Source organism: Schistocerca piceifrons, chromosome 1 (assembly GCF_021461385.2).
Source record: "Schistocerca piceifrons isolate TAMUIC-IGC-003096 chromosome 1, iqSchPice1.1, whole genome shotgun sequence".
In the NCBI taxonomy this organism is placed as follows: domain Eukaryota; kingdom Metazoa; phylum Arthropoda; class Insecta; order Orthoptera; family Acrididae; genus Schistocerca; species Schistocerca piceifrons.
In genome coordinates, this window is record NC_060138.1 from 779,786,433 (window position 1) to 779,808,896 (window position 22,464).

General features: G+C 46.3%; 1 protein-coding gene across 1 annotated transcript in view; it reads left to right on the forward strand.

The window, feature by feature from the left end:
- LOC124775066 (trypsin-like) overlaps positions 1-22,464 on the forward strand; it is a 115,676-nt gene that overhangs the window by 83,398 nt on the left and 9,814 nt on the right. The window contains exons 4-6 of the mRNA XM_047249870.1: positions 1,381-1,522; positions 10,704-10,820; positions 17,940-18,104. Coding sequence (XP_047105826.1) covers positions 1,397-1,522; positions 10,704-10,820; positions 17,940-18,104 — 408 coding nt within the window. The 5' untranslated portion in view covers positions 1,381-1,396. The remainder of the gene's footprint in view (positions 1-1,380; positions 1,523-10,703; positions 10,821-17,939; positions 18,105-22,464) is intronic.

Below are 22,464 nucleotides of genomic sequence, written 5' to 3' on the forward strand. Positions count from 1 at the left end.
CCGTGTTTGGCGACATCGCGGTGAACGCACATTGGAAGCGTGTATTCGACATCGCCATACTGGCGTACCATCCGGCGCGATGGTATGGGGTGCCATTGGTTACACGTCTCGATCACCTCTTGTTTGCATTGACGGCACTTTGAACAGTGGAAGTTACGTTTCAGATGTATTACGAGCCGTGGCTCTACCCTTCATTCGATCCCTACGAAACCCTACATTTCAGCAGGATAATGCACGACCGCATGTTGCAGGTCCTGTACTGGCCTTTTTGGATACAGAAAATGTTCGGCTGCTGCCCTGGCCAGCACATTCTCCAGATCTCTCACCAACTGAAAACGTCTGGTCAACGGTGGCCGAGCAACTGGCTCGTCACAATGCGCCAGTCACTACTCTTGATGAACTGTGGTATCGTGTTGAAGCAGCATGGGCAGTTGTACCTGTACACGCCATCCAAGCTCTGTTTGACTTAATGCCCAGGCGTATCAAGGCCGTTATCACGGCGAGAGGTGGTTGTTCTGGGTACTGATTTCTCAGGATCTATGCACCCATATTGCGTAAAAATGTAATCACATGTCAGTTCTAGTATAATATATTTGTCCAATGAATACCCGTTTATCATCTGCACTTCTTCTTTGTGTAGCATTTTTAATGGCCATTAGTGTACATTTTTATAATTAATTTGTCGTTTATGTCCATATAATGTTATTCAGAGTCTTTTTATTATTTACTTCAAATATATCGGCTTCAAGATTTCAAAAGGGACACTATAACGGCCGAGCGAAATATATGTGGTCCTGTCAGGCGCTAGTTGCTTGGAAGATCTTACACTGTGGTGGTTGTGATCCTTCTGAACCCACCGATTCTACATTCGTCTGACAGTCATGGTACCCCGACCAATGTAGCAGGATGACAAACCACAGTCTCGTAGGCCACGATCCTGCTACTGACATATTTTTGCATATTGGTAGACATTTTTTCTTCTTACATGAGGCATAACATGAGTTCCACAGAAACAACTAACATACAAATACGATTTTTGAATGAGAAACTCACCTCGTAAATTTCCCTTGTATGTACACTGCAAATGGTGCTTAGCTACTTACTTTATGCGGTTGCACGTAAATTCTAATTGATTGGTTATAAGAACATGTTTTACGCTTCAGGCAAATTTGACTTTTTTTGAATTTAGTGATGCAATTTTAATGGTATTCACTGTATTATAATTGACTGTAAAGTTTGGAGCAGGGTGAGTACGACGAGGGAATATAGTGCAGAGGCGCTGTAAGGTTAAGTGTGCATTCTATTTGGGGTGTCTTGGCCATTATTAGGATTAGTATTTGGATACAGAACGTTGAACTGAGGGCTGGCGCCCTGTTGCAGACTGACGGCGGCTGACATGCAGGTCCTGGCGGGCAGCAACCAGCTGAGCGCGGGCGGCAGCCGCCACCAGGCGGTGCGCCTGCTGCCGCACCCCGCCTACAACAGCACCGACAACATGAAGAACGACGTCGCCCTCGTCCAGGTGAGCGGCTCACTTCCACACTCAGCGACGTTATGCTATATAAGTCGATGACGCTGTGCCGGACCTCGTTGCCGCCCAATCTATCATGGGTACTTATCATACAGGCACAGGCTGCTCTCACAGCCCCAGACTCACTGCCTTGAGTAGCGTAACGTCTTTCCGGGTAACGAACCGTTCCAGTGTTGCGCTTCCACCTGATTTCACGAAAAGTGTCTCAAACACTCGGATACTAGGAAGACCGCCTCCGTGTGTGGTCAGCGACACGGGCTGTTGACGCGAAACTCACGGGTTCCTTTCGCCGTGAAGATCTCACATTTTGCTTGGGCACAACAATCTGGACCGAGACCCACTTAGCTTGGTGACATTCCAGCAGAGATTGCCTGATTAAGGCTATGAAATCGACAGGGAATCTGTCAAAATGGCGTTAAATGTAAATGCCTACGCCGAACAGGGAGACATTTGATTCTTCTAACAAGTATAACGCATGGGCAAAAGTTGTCATCCAACACATCAACGCAGTGGCGTCCTTAGGACTTTGGTATGCAGAGCATATGCCATTTCTGACGCGGACAGCTTAACCCGACAACTTGCGCATGTGATGGCTATTTTTAAGGAGAATGGATACTCCGAGAAGCAGATTCGTCGGGCTATGGAGCTTGGACCACCTCTAGAGGTGCATGAAGAGGAAATTAGGGAAAATAGATCGGTGGCCTTGCTTCCTTATGCTGGAGGCATATCGTTTAAGATTGGACGAATTTTGAAGAACTTTAACATTACGAATGTGTTCCGTCCAACTTCTAAGAGTAAGGCACTACTCGGCTCTGTGAAAGATGATTTGGGGCTTAGGAAACCCAGTGTATACAAAATTCCTTGTCAATGTGAGAAGGCTTACTTTGGCCGTTCGAATCGCACAGTTCATGACAGGTGTGTGGAACATCGCCGTCATACGAGGCTACAACGGCCGGAAAAATCGACAGTAGCAGAACACTGCTTAAATGAGGGACATGGTATGAAATTTGATGAAATTGTGGTAGTTGCCAACATTTCCGGTTTTCGGAACAGTGTCTATAAAGAGGCGATTGAAATTAGGTTGGCTGATAATTTAATCAAGAGAGACAATGGGTTTCCTCTTTGGAGGACGTGGAATCCTGTGCTATCTCGTATCAAAATTGAATGCTCTTCGGTGCGGCCCTGAATGCGATATATCGTTGCCACCAGTGTTCTGCTAAGGGCGGCGCCACCTCCCTGTCTTTGAGGGCAGCAACCGTGATGGGCGGCGCATACGCCGTGTACTGAACGGTGGCCTATTTAGGACGTCGATTTGCAGCCCGGCGTTCATATCGAGGGTTGGATCCCCTCCTTCGAAAGCGTCAGATTGCAAAGCCTGGACTACTTTCAGGGTGGAATCTCCGTCTGCGAAGATTGTGTGTGTCTGTCCGTCGGTCTGTCTGTCTGTCTGCCCGCCCGCCGCTCGCTGCTGTAGCTGTTCGTCTGCCGCCTGCTCGCCGTCCGTCGCCGCCGCCCCCGTCTGCTGTCCGTCCGTCTGTCCGTCGTCGTTCGTCCGCCATGAGTCCTCCCACCTCCACTGTCACCTACACCTCCCCCTCCCCCTCTCCCACAGTCATTTCCTGGAGTGCCGCCCCTGGCCTCCCTCCGTACACCTCACCTCCCCTTCCCCCACTTACCCATCCCCCTATCTCCTCCCCTGCTGTATACCCACACCTCTACACCCTTCCTCCAGCCTCCACACCCTCAACAGCTCCCACTACTACCCCCGCCCACACGTACGGCTCTGTTGCCGCCTCTGCTGCCGCCCTTCAGGTGGTCGGCTTCCTCTCTCTCACCCACCCCGTCGCTTCGTCATGTGCATCTCATGCACGCATCGCGTCGCACCGAGCCACCGTCGCCACCACTGAACCGGCTGCTTCTCCTGGCGCCTCCACTACGCCACAGGGATCTGCCACCTGCCACCTCCCTTTCCTCCCCGTCCCTCTCCCCTCCTCCCAGCCTCCGGTCTCCAAAAAACCCCAAAAGCGCGTCATTACCGACTCTGCTCCCGCCACTTCCCACAAAAAATCGACACCACCTCCCCCTCCTCCTGCCATCTCCACGGACACCACCCCTCCTCCAGCCACCCATACCCCGGCCCCCACCCTCCACACCTATGTCCTGTCAACTCCCGATCCTAAGTTCCTCGACGCTCGTACCCTCACCGTGGAGATACGAAAGTATTTACCTGGTGCTCCCATCTCCCAACTCATTCCCCGCGGGGACTCAGTCCTTATCGAGTCCCCATCCTTTCACACAGACCTCCTCTGTAATCTCCCACGAGTTATGTTTGGCCCCCCTCACCTCTTTGACACCCTTCCTTTCCTCTTCCACTCCTCATCAGCCCCAGCCTCCCCGTGGCCCCCCCACCTACACCGCTGTGATCACTGAGCTCAGCCCGGTGATCATGGAGGATGAAGTGTTGGTGGAACTGAACTCCCACCCAGACCTGGAAATCTGCTCTGCCTGCCATATCCACAATACCTCTGGTCCCACCTACCTCGTGTGCATCTTCTCTGAGTCCGCCCCCTCCATTGACCATCTCTTCACCAAGGGTGCCATGATATACCACCGTTGCCACCCTGTCGAATCCTCCAAATCCCCTCCCCAATCCTACCATTGCCAGTGGTGCCTGATGTACAATGACCACCTGACTCCCAACTGCAAAAACCCCCCACCTGTCCCCATTGCAAGGCCCCCCACTTTCTTAAGAACTGCCCCAACCTCACTGCTCCTCCTTCCTGTAATACTTGCAATGGCCCCCATCCCACCTACTCCCACAAGTGTAAAGCCAAACCCCCTCCAGCCACCCCTGAGCTTACAGTCCCTGTTTGTCCAGTCGAGCCCCCAGTCCATCCCAACAATTCCCTCTGTCCACCCCCCACGGCCAAGGACATCATCCGGTTCCTTACTGTTGTACTCCAAAACATTCACCCTTTTCAGCCCCCCCCCCCCACACCTTCCAACAAATCTCCATTGCCCCTCGCTCTGTTTTCCACCTGAACACCTTTGCCACTTACTCACACAACCAAGCCCACTTCACCTTCACCCGCCTCGACACCCTAGTTCAAGCCTCTTCCCTTCCCTCTCTTCCCCCCTCCTTCCCGCCATGGCACAGCACGAGTATCGCATCCTCTTCCAGAACATTCACTCCTTCCACTCCAACAAATACCTACTCATGCACACCCTCTCCCACCACCAGGTCGACACCTTCCACTTGAACGAAACCATTCTCCAGCCCCACCACTCTATCCGCACCTCTCCCTATATACTCCACCGCACTGACGCTCCTGGTCCTCTTGCGCCGGGTGGAGTCGATATTGGCCACCTTAAGCATATCCCCGTCCGGCCACAACCTCTCCTCAATGACCCCACTGAACACCTTACCCTCGGCGTCTTCTTCCTCTCCCTCACCATTACCTGTGCTACCATCTATGTCCGCTCCACTGCTCCTCTGCCATATGACTTCATCTCACACATTGACTGCACCTTCTCCACCTATGTGATTGCCGCTGACCTCAACATCCATAGCCGCATTCCTGCCGCCCTTCGGCGGTGGCATCACTTCCTCTCCACGATCCAAGGTCACCTTGTTCCCCTTCCCCAGCACACTCGACCCGAAAGTGACACCACCCCAGATGTTGTCATTGCCTCCACCAACCTCCTTGGGCGTATAGCCGTCGCCGTCCTAGATCCCACAGGTAGCGATCACCTCCCCATCCTTCTCACCATAATGTCTGCTCTCCACCCCCCTCTGGCTCCGCACCCTGCACCCCCTCCCAAGGTCGTCCATGACTACCACCGTGCCAACTGGGATGCCTACCGGGACTCCATCTCCACCCAGGACGAAAGCCACCCTCTTACCTATCACCATCCTGATGACATCAGCCAAACCTCGTCCTTCTCCCTCCGTGGGCTGTCCTCCTCCTCCGTGAATCCCGCCGCCTCTATCGCTCCTTCTTGCGCACTCGTGACAGGGATACACTCTATCACCACCGGCAAATACAGCGACACATACGAAACCTTATTACAGCAACGAAATGCCGAGACTGGCGCCAGACCTGCACACCACTCAACGCCACCCTCCCTACCAACTCCTCCAAGTACTGGTCTGCCTTCCATCACCTTACTGGTTCCCTTTCCGCTCCCCACTACCCCCTTCTCCATAACAATCGCCCCCTTCCAGACAACCTCAGTAAGGCCAACCACTTCGCTTCCCACCTTTCCGAGGTCTTCTCCATTGCAGATGATCCCAACTTTGATTATTCTCTTTTCCCCATCATCATGGAACGTGCAGATACCTCGGTCACTCCACTTGCTCCTAGTCTCCAGTACTTGGGGCAGTTGCCCCCTCCGACATAAACACTCCCATCACAGCACAAGACATTAAACTTATCCTCCAGTCCAAACGCAACATGGTCCCTGGTCATGACTGTGCCACCTACCACCACCTTCGAGAAAGCCCCTATTCCTTCCTGACTGTCCTCGCCCATCTCTATAACGTCATCCTCTCTACTGGCTTCTACCCTGACCTGTGGAAGACCTCCAACATCCTCTTATTCCTAAAACCCAACAAACCCCCTTATGCCACCTCTTCCTATCGTCCCATCTGCCTCATCTCCATCTTCAGTAAGGTCTTCAAATCCATCCTCTCCCACATTATCCATCAGCACCTTACTCAACACCACCTCCTCCCCCTTACCCAGTGTGGCTTCCAACCCTCCTTCTCTGCTGAAGACCAATTCCTTAACCTCGTTCACCTTCTGTCCCTCCAACTCAACTCCCGTCGCTCTGCCATTTTTGTGTCCCTTGACCTCCAAAATGCCTATGACCATGTATGGCAACCCGGTCTCCTCTTTAAACTCCAAACATACACCCTGCCTATCAGTTTTGTCCATCTGGTCGCTTCCTTCCTCTCGCACCGTCCTTCCTATGTCACCCTCCACAACACCAACTGTCATATCTTTTATCACACTGCTGGCGTCCCCCAGGGCTGTGTACTCTCCCCTCTCCTTTATCTCCTGTATACGGCTGATATGCCCAAGCCACCGCCACCAGTCCAGCTTCTCCAGTATGCTGATGACACCACCTTCCTGGCTCTCTATCCTACCCTTCTACGTTCCCAACGTACCCTCCAAACCCACCTTAACCAGTTCACCACTTGGTGTAACCAGTGGTTCCTCTGTCTCAACCCCTCCAAAGCCAAGGCAATCATCATAGGCTGCACCACTCGCTCCTTTCGTCTCCATGATTTCTACCTCACCCTTTATGGTCATCCCATCCAGCTCACCCCCACACTGAGATACCTTGGCCTCACCCTCAACCGACACCTCACCTGGACCCCTCATCTCCAGAGCATCCAGCAGAAAACCCATTCCCACCTCCGCCTTGTAAAACTCTGTCTGGCCGGACATGGGGATTGCATCCTTCTACCATCCTCCACACCTACAAATCCCTCATCCGTCCTATCATTTGTTATGCCAGCGTTGCCTGGATCTCTGCCCCCATCCACTTTTACAAGGCCCTTCAAACCTTTGAACGCCATGTGCTCTGCCTTGCCTTCCGTATCTGCCTTCCTTCCCCCACATGCCTCCAGTATGAACTGATCCCTTTCCCCCACCTCCTCCTGTTCCTCCAACATCTCCACATCCTTTACATTGTCCGCAGGCTTGATCCCCCCACCCTCTGGTTTCCTCCTTCCTCTCCACCCCCCACTCATTGCTGTGGCTCTATCGCTGTATCCCTCCCTCTCTCCACCTCCACACCCTCCATCTCCTTCATCGGGGCAATTTCCAGCGCCTCCCCCTCCCGGATGATGAACTTCGCCATGACATCTACCCTTCCTTCCAACTATAACCTGGCCTTGTTCCCCCCCCTTCCCAGGGCCCCCTTTTTCCTCTCTCCTCCTTCTCCCAGAGCGGATTTTATTCCTCCCCCCCTGAGACCCTGCACCCCATACTTGCCTCTTTCCTTCCCACATCCCTCCCTACCTGAACCTCTTCAGCGCGGCCCCCCAGCCATCTCCACCCTCTCTTCCCCTCCCTCCCTTCTTCTAGTCTCCCTCATTTCCTTGCGCCTGGCAGATCCTCCATTTTGATCACTGTCAGTGTGCCACGTCAATGTTGTGTTTAGTGCTGTTTCTCCTGTGCGTCGAGAGGTGTGATTTTAATTGTGTACTGCCTTGAGGTTCGCTGTCAGTGTTTGTTATGTGCTACGCCATCTGTCGATACTTTTTATGCCCCAGTCATATTGTGCCTTGTGTTCTTTTAATTGTCGCAGTGTGTGGCTTTTTGTGTCTGCTACTTTTTTACAGTTTTTATCTCCATTTTACAGTCGCCCATTTTTTTGTCTATTGCCTTCCATGATGTTCCCCCTTTTCTATATCTATGTTCACCATATTCTCTCCGTTGTATATTGTTCAGATCGCCGAAATATTGAGTCAAGTCGATTTTAGGATATGGCAGCAAACCCGAAGAGACTTTCAAGACATGGGCAACCAATTTTCGTCTCCCAATATAAAGAGAAATCTGAATGTTTTTACAGTAACAGCTTATTACTGCCTTTTAAATGAAATTTTGTTTAAGATTTCTTTTACGTGATCCAAAGTCATGAGCACTATATCACTTGGGATCTGTGGAATGTGCATTAACATATTTGTTTTTCTTTGTAAATATTTCTTCTTCGTCTTCTCATATGCTCTACATCACGAAACGAAAAGTACATCTAATGTAATCTAATCTAGTTTTGGGGCATCGCTTTACAATGACGTCCGTCGGCCGGAGTGGCCGAGCGGTTCTAGGCGCTACAGTCTGGAACCGCGCGACCGCTGCGGTCGCAGGTTCGAATCCTGCCTCGGGCATGGATGTGTGTGATGTCCTTAGTTTAGTTATGTTTAAGTAGTTTTAAGTTCTAGGGGACTGATGACCTCAGAAGTTAAGTCCCATAGTGCTCAGAGTCATTTGAACCATTTTACAATGACGTCCAAGAAACTGTCATACATGGACGAACAACATTTGAAAATCGTATCTCTGAAAATTAGAGAAATATATGTGTCATGCAATTAACTGAAGAATTGTAATAGCAAAAAATTCTCTGGGGCGAATTCTGTTCCTGTCAGTCGTTTCCGCCTATGTTCCGCAAGTAAGTTTTCTTCTATTTTTCTTTTTAAATTCTTTTGTGGTGTTTCATTCCATTTTCACTTTCTCTTACTCAGTTCTCTGTAGTTTGCCGGTTCTACAGGGTGTTCAAAAAGTCTCTCCGCAGTTCCGTATAATTGTTATCCGCGCGTGCAGTACGATTGTTCGCCTGCCTGGCTTACTTCCCTTCAAGTGGACTCTACCAACGTTCCACTGTTTCGTTTATCTCAGCCAGCGTCAGTAGTATCGTTGGTGTGTGTCGTTACGTGTTGGCGTGAACGTTTAAGTTTAGTTCCTTTGTTCGTTTGTTTCGTTTTTGTCACTGTGAAAATGCTAAACATCGGATGTGGGTTTTAGTCGAACAAGTGTTCAAAGCTGGCGGAAAATACACGGTTTCAGTTCGTCAAACATTTAATTCCGTTTTCTCGGAGACAACACTCCCACATGGCGATACTTTGCGAGATTTGATTAAAAAAATTGGAACTACGGATTCAGTGACAGAGGCACCGAGAAGTGGTCGTCCTAGCGTTTTGCCTGACGATAAACTACTCGATATTTCTGATAAAATGTCCATGAGTTCGAACAAGTCTGTAAGAAAACTCGCCCAGGAAATCGATGTTAGTGTCGGAACGGCCCACACAGCTGTAAGGAAAAAATGAGAACTTTTCCCATACAAAGTGCAGTAGCGCAAGAACTGAAAAATACTGATCATGACAAGAGACCGCATTTTTGTCAATGGTTCAAAAATTTCGTTGAACAAAATGGAAGGGATATTCTTAATGAAATGTGTATCACTGATGAGACGTGGTTTCATTTATCCGGGTACATGAACTCGCAAAATTCTTGTTTGTGGAGTACTGCAAATCCATTGTGTATTCATGAGGAACTACTTCATTATGTGAAAATAGGAGTTTGGATTGCAATTTCTAGACGTCGGATTGTGGGTCCCATATTTTTAAACGAAACAATAAACCCACAACGATACTGCAGTGATATTCTGTACCCATTCATAGGAGAACGTGTGTTAAGTGAAAGACTGAACGGTTACTTTCAACAAGATGGTGCAACCGCGCATACAGCTCGCGTTTCAATGTCACTGCTTGCTGATGTTTTTGGTGATAGCATAATTTCGCAAGGACTTTGGCCTCCACGATCGCCTGACCCAACACCATCTGACTTTTTCTTCTGGGGTGCAGCGAAAGCAGCTGTTTATAAAAACCGTCCAAAATCCATCGACGAATTGAAAACTGCAATATCCACTTTCACTGCTTCTGTTACAGAAGAAATGTTACAGCTTGTGTTTGGAAACATGATTAGACGAATTGAATTGTGTTTTCAACAACAGGGGGGACAGTTTCAACATTTAATGTGAAAATTTGTAAGTAAAAATGTGTATTCAATAAATTAGTAACTTGTATTTCACTGAGTTTCATTTCGGTATATTCCCTGCGGTATAGGGTACGCGTGGCTAACAATCATACGGCACGGCGGAGAGACTTTTTGAACACCCCGTAAATGTGGACACAAGGACAGTGCTGTAATTGTTCTTAACATCATTTACGATCACCCGGTGAACGGCCACCTTAACCTGACTGGCATATTAGTGGTCAGGCCACGCAGATCCTGGCGCATGCAACAGGTAAGTATCCCGTAGCTTGCATAGTTTCTATAACATAGTGTCATTTTCGAGACTTGTAATTGTCATGCTACTTTGTTCTCCGAAAGTTAAATGAAAATTTCGAAATTGATATATGTATTTCGAAACTGATATATGCAAAAATCTAAACGTACTATACGAAAACGACACCCTCCACACTCACCATCCTCTTTGATCCACGTCTAATGGGATAATTTGTTGCATTATTTTTCCATTCCCTTTGTGTTTCATTATTACGTGAAAGTAACTGTCAAGCTCTCGTTTGATGGCCAAACTATAACATAGCGGAATGTGCCATATATAGCATTTAATTAAATCTGTTTTTCGCATTGTTGTGCAGGTATCCCCGCTGTTTGAGCTGGATGGCGTGAAGATTAGTCCAGTCAACCTCCCGGAGCAAGGGGAAAGCACGCCAGACAACGTAAACGCCACGGTCATAGGCTGGGGGCTCATCTATGTGAGTATTGCTGACACCACTAGACTGTGCTCTAACATACATCACATTCCGCCATTTCGCGTTTATATATTCCGAGACCATCTTCACCAACAAATGTGATACAGGGATGTTGGAAGAGCATAACCCAATGTCCTTGTCAACGATAACAGCATCTAGACTAGAGAGCTACTATTTTTGTGCAGGTATATACGAAATTCCCTTTCATTTTTAAAGGAAATTGTCCCTTCTTGCAATTTCTTTATGATGTTGGGCATGCATGGCTTCAGTCGGTATTAGCTCATTGCTAGAGGGGTAGCTGGTCGAGAATCGTCTGGTTGTATCGATCTTATCCCAAAGATCCTCCATCACTATGTATGATGGCAGCGAGTTTTTCTTTGTGGAGTTGTAAGAAGGACCTGGCTTATGAGCTTGCTATTGGCTCACCGCTTAACTTGTTGCTGTGAATGCTGTGATCGTGTAAGTTGTCCACCGGTCTCTCGGGCTTTGACCCACGGGTGTACACGACCCGGCTATCTTTATTTTGGACATGAAACTTTTCTGGGTATGGTACCCCGATATAATTTAAAAAAAAACTATTACAGATGAAACTAACGTGTCGCCCACGGCTTCATTGGTCTTCTTCTGGGTCTACTTGTGTCCAGAGTCAGATTCTGTAAAGGGAAACAACCACCAGTGGACTCAAAGAAGGTCATTGCAACCGTGAATCGCTGTGGACGAACCAGTACTGGCAAGGCTTCTCAGGCAGTGCGTCTCTAAGTACTGTTCTGCTATTGGTGATACACTGCATCAGGAAATGATGATGAAGTTATGCAGTGCCAACTTGTTTCACAAACATTTTTTCCAAGCACAACGTCACGTCAGCAAAGCGGTTGTTTCATAATAAATATTTCAGTTTAATTCTACATTACTTATCGGCTCTGGCCTTATCATCATTTCTTACCGTATTGTCTAGTGCTCATAAAAGAAACCTAAATTCTGTACAGCTACACTGTACACCAATGTACATTTAATTTCTAATTTATTTCTGAGGCACATCTAGTGTACAAATGTTCCAGTCGATCTAACTATTAAGGGCAGTCATTCAATATTTTTGTGTTTTGATGCTGCATCCAGTTTAGTAGTACACATTGTATATTTTTTGTATTGTGTCCTGTTTGAGATCGTTTTTTGTGACAAGACACAAATTTCGAAAGCAAATGGTAATGCAAAATAAACTGAAATATGATACAAAGTAAAAATATTTATTCTAACTGAACATTCTTAACCGATATGATATCGTCTTTGGTATTTATTGACACTGTAACATTCGACTGTAGGAAATTAAAACTTTCTGCTCATGAACAGGTTTTTAAATCACTGCACTACATTGAAATTGCTGTAACAGCAATGGGGTGTACATGATTTACTTTTGATTTGTGGGCCACGCTGTTTTCTTTATTTGGACTGGAGGATGTATTCAACAAAGAATGTATCACTTAACTGGAAGTATGGGTATGTGCCTATAAATATACCACAGAAAGCTAGTTCACAAATTCGTCTGCTACGGTCAACTGAAGACGTTGAATGGGTGGACACTGGAAGATATAAACAGAAGAATAGTACAGTTTCGAAACTGAAAGCCCTCTTCAAAAATAATCCTCACGTCGCTTAAATGGGTAGTATACAACCAATGATCACGCCATTTAGGTTTACGGTAGCAAGACGTGATAATTAAACCAGCAATTTATCCATAAACTGCAAATCTTCCAATGATAAATGGAAAGGATCGCTTTAAGATTAACGAAAAATGGCACAAAAATAATTAAAGCGTAAGAGAGAGAATGGTATATGAGGGTGAAATATGGACATTCGCTAGAATAATATCGAATATCGCTGGAGATGGAATAAGGAAATTCGTTATTGACTTATCATATCCGTATCTCAGCCTTACATAGAAACATTTCCTGCCAGGACGACGCCGGAACCACACAGGCAACACTTGAGACGATTTCCACGAGTCTCCACCACCATCGCAAGTCACGAGGTGCCTATCTATTTACGGTTGTTGTTGTGGTCTTCAGTCCAGAGACTGGTTTGATGCAGCTCTCCATGCTACTCTATCCTGTGTAAGCTTCTTCATCTCCCAGTACCTACTGCAACCTACATCCTTCTGAATCTGCTTAGTGTATTCATCTCTTGGTCTCCCTCTACGATTTCTACCCTCCACGCTGCCCTCCACTACTAAATTGGTGATCCCTTGATGCCTCAGAACATGTCCTACCAACCGATCACTTCTTCTAGTCAAGCTGTGCCACAAATTTCTCTTCTCTCCAATTCTATTCAATACCTCCTCGTTAGTTATGTGATCATCTATTTACTATTACATAGTAAACCTTGGATCGGCGGCACCGTCAGTCAGCAGTCTGTTGTCTCTGAGGATAATCTGCAACGTCAAACGTGAACATAATGATTCTGTGGATTGTCTATATGTTTGGAGCACTCTCGATCAGTTTCTCTTGTGCTTCACATCGAACTTGGTTTGTGAATATGTCGGACATTTCAATGGTCTGTCAACAGTCAAAAGTATCCACATTCCTATTACCGAAAATTAATATGGAGTGTATCCAATCGTCGCCTTTATGAGGGCTTGAGCTCTGTCCTCTGAGTGTGTGTGGAGGAGTTACAGCCCTATCTTCCTCAAGAGCCTAAACCAGAGAAGGTAAATTGATGCTGGAGGCTGAGGTCTGGAGTAAAGTGGACGTTCTAACTCATCCAGAAAGTGTACTATTAGGTTCAAGTCGGGACACTGGGCAGGCAATTACGTTTCGGGAATATTATTTTCCACCAATTATGCCTTACAGATGCTGCTTTATGACAGGGGGCATTGTCATGCTGATATAAATGATCGTCGTCTCCGAAGGGTTCCCCTACTATACTCGGTACACAATGCTGTATACTTCAGCATTTATAATTCCTTAAACACAATAACGAGTCACTTCCTAATCACAAAAAGCGCCCTCATACCGTCATTATTTCACCAATGGCATTTAACATTCTCTAGTTGTTGTTGTTGTTGTTGTTGTTGTTGTGGTCTTCAGTCCTGAGACTGGTTTGATGCAGCTCTACATGCTACTCTATCCTGTGCAAGCTTCTTCATCTCCCAGTACCTACTGCAACCAACATCCTTCTGAAACTGCTTAGTGTATTCATCTCTTGGTCTCCCTCTACGATTTTTACCCTCCACGCTGCCCTCCAGTACTAAATTGGTGATCCCTTGATGCCTCAGAACATGTACTACCAACCGATTCCTTCTTCTAGTCAAGTTGTGCCACAAACTCCTCTTCTCCCCAATTCTATTCAATACCTCCTCATTAGTTATGTAATCTGTCCATCTAATCTTCAGCATTCTTCTGTAGCACCACATTTCGAAAGCTTCTATTCTCTTCTTTTCTAAACTATACAAATACTTTCGAAAACAACTTCCTGAAACTTAAATCAATACTCGATGATAACAAATTTCTCTTCTTCAGAAACGCTTTCCTTGCCATTGCCAGTCTACATTTTATATCCTCTGTACTTCGACCATTATCAGTTATTTTGCTCCCCAAATAGAAAAACTCCTTTACTACTTTAAGTGTCTCATTTCCTAATCGAATTCCCTCAGCATCACCCGATTTAATTCGACTACAATCCATTATCCTCGTTTTGCTTTTGTTGATGTTCATATTATACGCTCCTTTCAAAACACTGTCCATTTCGTTCAACTGGTCTTCCAAGTCCTTTGCTGTCTCTGACAGAATTACAATGTCATCGGCGAACCTTATTTCTTCTCCATGGATTTTAATACCTACTCCGAGTTTTTCTTTTGTTTTCTTCACTGCTTACTCAATATACAGATTGAATAGCATCAGGGAGAAGCTACAACCCTGTCTCACTCCCTTCCCAACCACTGTCCCCCTTTCATGTCCCTCGACTCTTATAAGTGCCATCTGCTTTCTGTACAAATTGTAAATAGCCTTTCGCTCCCTGTATTTTACCCCTGCCACCTTCAGAATTTGAAAGAAAGTATTCCAGTCAACATTGTCTAAAGCTTTCTCTAAGTCTACAAACGCTAGAAACGTAGGTTTGCCTTTCCTTAACCATTCTTCTAAGATAAGTCGTAGGGTCAATATTGCCTCACGTGTTCCAACATTTCTACGGAATTCAAACTGATCTTCCCCGAGGTCGTCTTCTACCAGTTTCTCCATTCGTCTGTAAAGAATTCGCGTTAGTATTTTGCAGCTGTGGCTTATTAAACTGATAGTTCGGTGATTTTCACATCTGTCAACACATGCTTTCTTTGAGTTTGGAATTATTATATTCTTCTTGAAGTCTGAGGGAATTTCGCCTGTCTCATACATCTTGCTCACCAGATGGTAGAGTTTTGTCAGGACTGGCTCTCCCAAGGCTGTCAGTAGTTCTAATGGAATGTTGTCTACTCCCGGGGCCTTGTTTCGACTTAGGTCTTTCAGTGCTCTGTCAAACTCTTCACGCAGTATCGTATCTCCCATTTCATCTTCATCTACCTCCTCTTCCATTTCCATAATATTGTCCTCAAGAACATCGTCCTTGTATAGACCCTCTATATACTCCTCCCACCTTTCTGATTTCCCTTCTTTGCTTAGAACTGGGTTTCCATCTGAGCTCTTGATAATCTTATTCTCTAGGCATTCGCCAAATCCAAACACTTCCGATACTTTTTCACTTCAAATCACTCGTTTCCAGTCCTCCACTAACTAATGGCGTCGCGCTTTACATCCACCTCAGGTGTTGCTCAGCACTGGCTGCATAAATGTGGGCGTATGAAGAGCTGCTCGACCGTTGTACCCCTACCTACAGTCATTGCGCTAGCTGGACTGCTGGTAACACTTTGGAACTCACAAGCGATTCCTTCCTGTGATTTCATGTTTCTTTTTCCAGTCACCAGCAGTAGGCGGGGCCCGCCCGGGCTTGGTTCAGCTGTGGGTGTTCCTTCCCGTTTCCACTCCACTGGCTGACTTGGGCAGCTTATAAAGAGTTGAAATGTCCCTTACGGATTTGTTTTTCTGGGAACATCCAATGAGTGGTCCACGTTCGAAGTCTGCAAGTGCTCCTGGCTGACCGATTGTGTTGTCATTACTTCTCTATAAAGAACGCGTGCACCCACCTTCTTTTATACCAGCAGGTCAGCTAGAGATCTATTCCACAATACGTAGGGTTGTCCGAATACTTTCGATCAGATAGTGAATAAGTCGTGGTGTAACAGCACCTAGTGTCTCCTTAAGAATTAATGCCATTATTGACAGAAAACTGGTGATGATTCGTAACACAGGTGACAAGCCAACGGAAATGGGAGGAGGAGTTAAGGAATCAGCTTGATAAACCTGAATGTGTGAAATTTAAGATCGTAATAAGTAGTGAGCTCAGAAAGAACCTAGATCCAGAAAGTCAGTAAGACTTTCTTCAATCCAAAGGTTGATTTCAACAGCACACTGCTAGCCACGGATCTATTGGAGGCGGTACGCCCTTGCCTTGCCTGCCTGAACCAAGCCTACTGTGAGGGTCATCGAAGTCTGCCGTGAATCGTTCAAGGTTGTTCTGGGCCTCATTTGAATCATTCAAGGCAGTCACTTGGGCTTGTCCAATCTTCTGCTGCCATGCATTCAGCAGCCAACAATCGCAAGAGCTGTTGTTATTCAGAGTATAGTAGGAACGACGCAGAGCCTGCCGATATCAATCACTAGTAGGTAATGACGTGGGCCAGAGCACCGAAGTAAAACTCCCTTCGTCAGTGTTCCACTTTTGTCAGGGTAAAATCTACCACCCAGAAAAGTCAATTTAAGGAAAGTGTTGATGCAAGTAGCTATATTACAGAATTCTTTTTAATATTAGTACAAGTAGGGTGGACGTTACTTATTTCAGCCAGCCTTTTACCTATTACTAACTCTATGTCATCATCGTATTTCGTATCCTGGAAAACTGATATAATCCATTTCTGCTAGTTCGCTAAATTCTTTATCCTGAGTTCGTGAATTGTCCATAGCTTAGATGATCGGGCACGTATCCTTACTTTGAAAGAACAGCTCACGAAATGTCGACTGGGTGGTGTTGGTTTCCTTTTTTCGCACTAGACTACTACAACTAGGCTACTAGACTACTACTGCTCTCTTATAATATCAATATGACAGCGATGTAAGAAGTTGCTTTTTGGAATTGCTAGAAAATACGAGCCTTGTGATTCCACTTACCAGAGGTGGTGTCTTTAAATTCTTTACCCATACTTGCTCCGTCTTGCACCCCCAGACGCAAGGAAAATGATGTGTTGCGTCGGTCATCTTATCAGGATACTGTGTTAAAACTTTTACTTTTCCCTCTTTCATGTGTCAATCCTGTGTAATCTTGCACAATTGAACTGTTCAGTTTTCGATGTAATGAATAATGAAAATTTAAACTAATAGTTATTCTTCGGTAGACAGTATGTCCACTCCCGGTAGCTGAGTGGTCAGCGCGAAAGAACGTCAATCTTAAGGGCCCGAGTTCAATTCCCGGCTGGATCAGAGATTTTCTCCGCTCAGAGACTTGGTGTTGTGTTGTCCTAAACATCAGCATTTCATCCCCATCGACGCGCAAGTCGCCGAAGTGGCGTCAAATCGAAAGACTTGCAACCGGCGAAAGGTCTACGAGACCGGAGGCCCTAGTCACACGATAGTAGACAGTATAATCCACAACAATTTCTATCAATGATTACAACAATACCAGCACTAGAAATTGGAGGTATTTCGATTTATTCATATCATTCAGACCACCCAAAAGATGTTATAAATGACAAAACCTGTTAGGATTGTTCACTTAGATATAGTCCCTTCCTACATGTTTGGCAGTATTAATAACAGCAGACTCGCTACACAAGCAGCTCTACTCTCATATATTTTCACATTCTAAATATCCTTATGTCTTAGGTTCAGAGTGTACTTGTAATGATACACTATTTGTATAAAAAACCTCCTTTACTCTACAAAACAAAATGCATAAAATTTGATTTTGGCGCTTTGTAATTGGGTACACATTCTTGTTGCAATAGGCAAACAAGTTTCCCAGACTTAACACGCCTGCTGTTCACAGGGCCCCGAAGACCCGACAGCTTCCGACGTGCTGATGGAAGTTCAGCTGCAGACGGTGAGCCTGGCGCGTTGCCGCGAGATCTACATCGCGCTCTGGGGCAACGGCACCGTCCACGACTCGCAGATCTGCGCCGGAGTCCCCGACGGCGGCAAGGGATCCTGCAACGTGAGTGGCGTCTGCTGCGCACCCCCAGGCGCACTCGCAAATTCGTAGCAGGCCCTTACATAACCACCTCCAACAACATCAAGCGTACATGGAACACAAATAACCACTAAAATTGCAGCGCTATAAAGACGGCATGCAAAAAATGTCAAATAGGCACGAAGTGTAGCGCATACAAATGATTAGCATTTCGTGCATTTTATCCACAAGGGATGCAGTTGAACTGCGTGACTGTTCTTTTACAGGGTGTTGAATAATAACAGCTACCAGTCAGCAACAGAAGGTGATTTTATTTAATGCATGTACGGTTTCAGGCTTGCGCTCATGTTCGTGTGGTTTTACATTCAGTTACATGTTTCAGTGCTCAATGTTGGAGAGCAATAAATAAGATAAACCAAAATAAATAAGAAATAATATGACTATAATTAAATAGATCTCACTGAAGCAATTGGACGTTACTAAGCGATATGTGCTGTAAATTATAAAATCGAGATATTTCCTCAAAAAATATGATGAATTTAATGTGGAAACGACATGGCTACTCCAGCTGTATGTAAGTACTATAATAATGTGCAGCACATGCCCTTAGCGACTTCCAATTGTTTCATTTGTATCTATTTAGTCTTCATCATATTTTTTGTTTTTATTTAAAGATTAGTCGCCAAGATTAAGATCTGAAACGCGTAATTGAATGTAAAACCACCTGAAGATGAGCACAAACCCGAAATCGTTCGTGCATGAAATAAAATCACCTTTTATGGTGACGTGACGGCTATTATTCTGCTCCCTTAGTATTTCAGCGCGACCACACAAAAGGTATGGATGTAACCACACCTACGTTCTGTATAAAAGGAAATATAAAACTGCGATTTTCTCGTTCAGAAATCGAAGTTCATTCGTGGTTGTTATTGGAAAACTCGCACTCGTGGTTGTTTGTGAAAAGAAAGTGGTTTGCCTCGGTAAGTCCCGTGTACCAGCGTAGGTCACGATTTGACAGCGACACAATCGTGGACTATCAAGACTCCGGTTCTGCAATACTGCTGCTCGCGTTGGTGCGGATAGCATTACTGCTAGATGAATACTGTGTCGGTAGTTTCAGGAGGGTTAGATGCACCACCTTGCAAAATGTCATGCCCATACACTGCCATTTCACGATTCTCACTCACTCATTCGGACCAACTACTTATCATTATCTCTTTGTGGTTCTACAGCTGTCACCGCCTTTCGTCTCACAGTTATAGTCTCCTTCATTATATCCTACTACAACTGTCTTCTCTCGCTGTCAGTGCCTCCGTCTCGCTCTCTCTTACTGCTACTATTTCATTCATTGTCTCCCACTGCTGCTCCTCCTCGCCGTCACTGTTTCTCTCATTCCGATTATGGTGGTCATAGACTGTCTCCCACTATGACCCTCTCTTTCTCTTACACTGCCGTTGTCTCCTTCGCTCTTTTATGTCACAACTACTGTCTTCCAGTATCTGTTACTTCTTCATCTCTGTCCTTCTGCCATTGTTTCCTTCTATCACAGCAGAAAAAACCGAGAATATGTTCGCATGCCTACATTTTTGCCAATATTTTTAAGGATGGTGAGGAAGGCAGCCGGTACCCCATTTATGAGTCACAGTCTTTTAATGAAGAGGAGCACGTTCCCATTTTTTATGATGAGAGAGAAGGACGCTGTGGCAGAGAAAAAAGAGACGATGAAATAATAAATACTGGAAGATAATAGACAGCAACTGTAATATAGAAAGAGGGAAGGAGACAATGGCAATGTGTAAGAAAGAGAGAGACAGGGCGGGTGACAGTCTATGACAATGACAGCGACGAAGAGAGAGATAGTGACAATGAGAAGAGCAGTGGTAGGGAATGAATATAGTGAGGCAAAATTTTACTGACCCGTCATATTCGCTTTTTTTAGGATATATTCATAGGCTTCCTGTGTCGAACAACCTTGGAAACATTCTAGAGATCTTTATCCGTTTCCGAGATACAGAGGTTCAAAGTTAGTCCACTTGTGTACACAAAGTACGCACGTAAAATGCGATGTGTGGTGAAAACGTATTTTACAAAGCGACATTTTGCAAGTTATTCAGTACTACAACGTGGAGTTCCCAGAACCATTTTGATGATAACGGAGGCTCGTAACATAATACACTCCTGGAAATTGAAATAAGAACACCGTGAATTCATTGTCCCAGGAAGGGGAAACTTTATTGACACATTCCTGGGGTCAGATACATCACATGATCACACTGACAGAACCACAGGCACATAGACACAGGCAACAGAGCATGCACAATGTCGGCACTAGTACAGTGTATATCCACATTTCGCAGCAATGCAGGCTGCTATTCTCCCATGGAGACGATCGTAGAGATGCTGGATGTAGTCCTGTGGAACGGCTTGCCATGCCATTTCCACCTGGCGCCTCAGTTGGACCAGCGTTCGTGCTGGACGTGCAGACCGCGTGAGACGACGCTTCATCCAGTCCCAAACATGCTCAATGGGGGACAGATCCGGAGATCTTGCTGGCCAGGGTAGTTGACTTACACCTTCTAGAGCACGATGGGAGGCACGGGATACATGCGGACGTGCATTGTCCTGTTGGAACAGCAAGTTCCCTTGCCGGTCTAGGAAAGGTAGAACGATGGGTTCGATGACGGTTTGGATGTACCGTGCACTATTCAGTGTCCCCTCGACGATCACCAGTGGTGTACGGCCAGTGTAGGAGATCGCTCCCCACACCATGATGCCGGGTGTTGGCCCTGTGTGCCTCGGTCGTATGCAGTCCTGATTGTGGCGCTCACCTGCACGGCGCCAAACACGCATACGACCATCATTGGCACCAAGGCAGAAGCGACTCTCATCGCTGAAGACGACACGTCTCCATTCGTCCCTCCATTCACGCCTGTCGCGACACCACTGGAGGCGGGCTGCACGATGTTGGGGCGTGAGCGGAAGACGGCCTAACGGTGTGCGGGACCGTAGCCCAGCTTCATGGAGACGGTTGCGAATGGTCCTCGCCGATACCCCAGGAGCAACAGTGTCCCTAATTTGCTGGGAAGTGGCGGTGCGGTCCCCTACGGCACTGCGTAGGATCCTACGGTCTTGGCGTGCATCCGTGCGTCGCTGCGGTCCGGTCCCAGGTCGACGGGCACGTGCACCTTCCGCCGACCACTGGCGACAACATCGATGTACTGTGGAGACCTCACGCCCCACGTGTTGAGCAATTCGGCGGTACGTCCACCCGGGCTCCCGCATGCCCACTATACGCCCTCGCTCAAAGTCCGTCAACTGCACATACGGTTCACGTCCACGCTGTCGCGGCATGCTACCAGTGTTAAAGACTGCGATGGAGCTCCGTATGCCACGGCAAACTGGCTGACACTGACGGCGGCGGTGCACAAATGCTGCGCAGCTAGCGCCATTCGACGGCCAACACCGCGGTACCTGGTGTGTCCGCTGTGCCGTGCATGTGATCATTGCTTGTACAGCCCTCTCGCAGTGTCCGGAGCAAGTATGGTGGGTCTGACACAACGGTGTCAATGTGTTCTTTTTTCCATTTCCAGGAGTGTATTTCTCCGTGCTACGTCACTTCGTAAATGAATTTTTCGCCTCACACAGCATTTTACATCCGTATTCTGCGTACACAAGTAGGGTAACTTCGAGCCTCTGTATCGCGGAAACGTACGAAGATAGCTAGGAAATTTTCAAGGTTGTTCGAGACCGGAATCTTAGGAATGTATCACAAAAATTACAGCCATTTGCTGTACATAGCCGTCTTGGAATCCGTGGCTTGGTTTTGGCCCGCTGCTAACTGTGAAAAACTGGTGAAAAAGACGATTCCTGAGGAAGCACTCATGAATTTGCGCAAATGTATCATCATTCATTCATTCACTGGTATACCAATCAGTTTAAATAAATCAATCATTTTATTTAATTTTAGGTGCCTATTTTATGTGTACGAGTAGGATAACTTTGAATCTCTGTATCTTGGAAAGAGATGAAGATATCAAGAAAATTTTGAAGGTTCTCCGAGATCGGGAGTTTAGGAATACACCGCAAAAAATTTCAGCCATCTGCTGCGTATAGCCGTCTCGATTGTTTGGTATTAATAAATCATGTTTTCAACAATTTTTTAAGCCTGAAAGTAATACAATTCTGACGAACTGTACAGACAAAATTGACGGAATTGTATCATTCATTTATTCATCAAATGTATACTCGTCAGTTTAAATCAGGGGATATCATGAATGTAGTTGTCATAATTAACTATCAATCAATTTATTAAAAAAATTTTGTGTGCGTATTTTACTCATACGCGCAGTATAATTTTGAACCTCTGTATCTTGGAAATGGATAA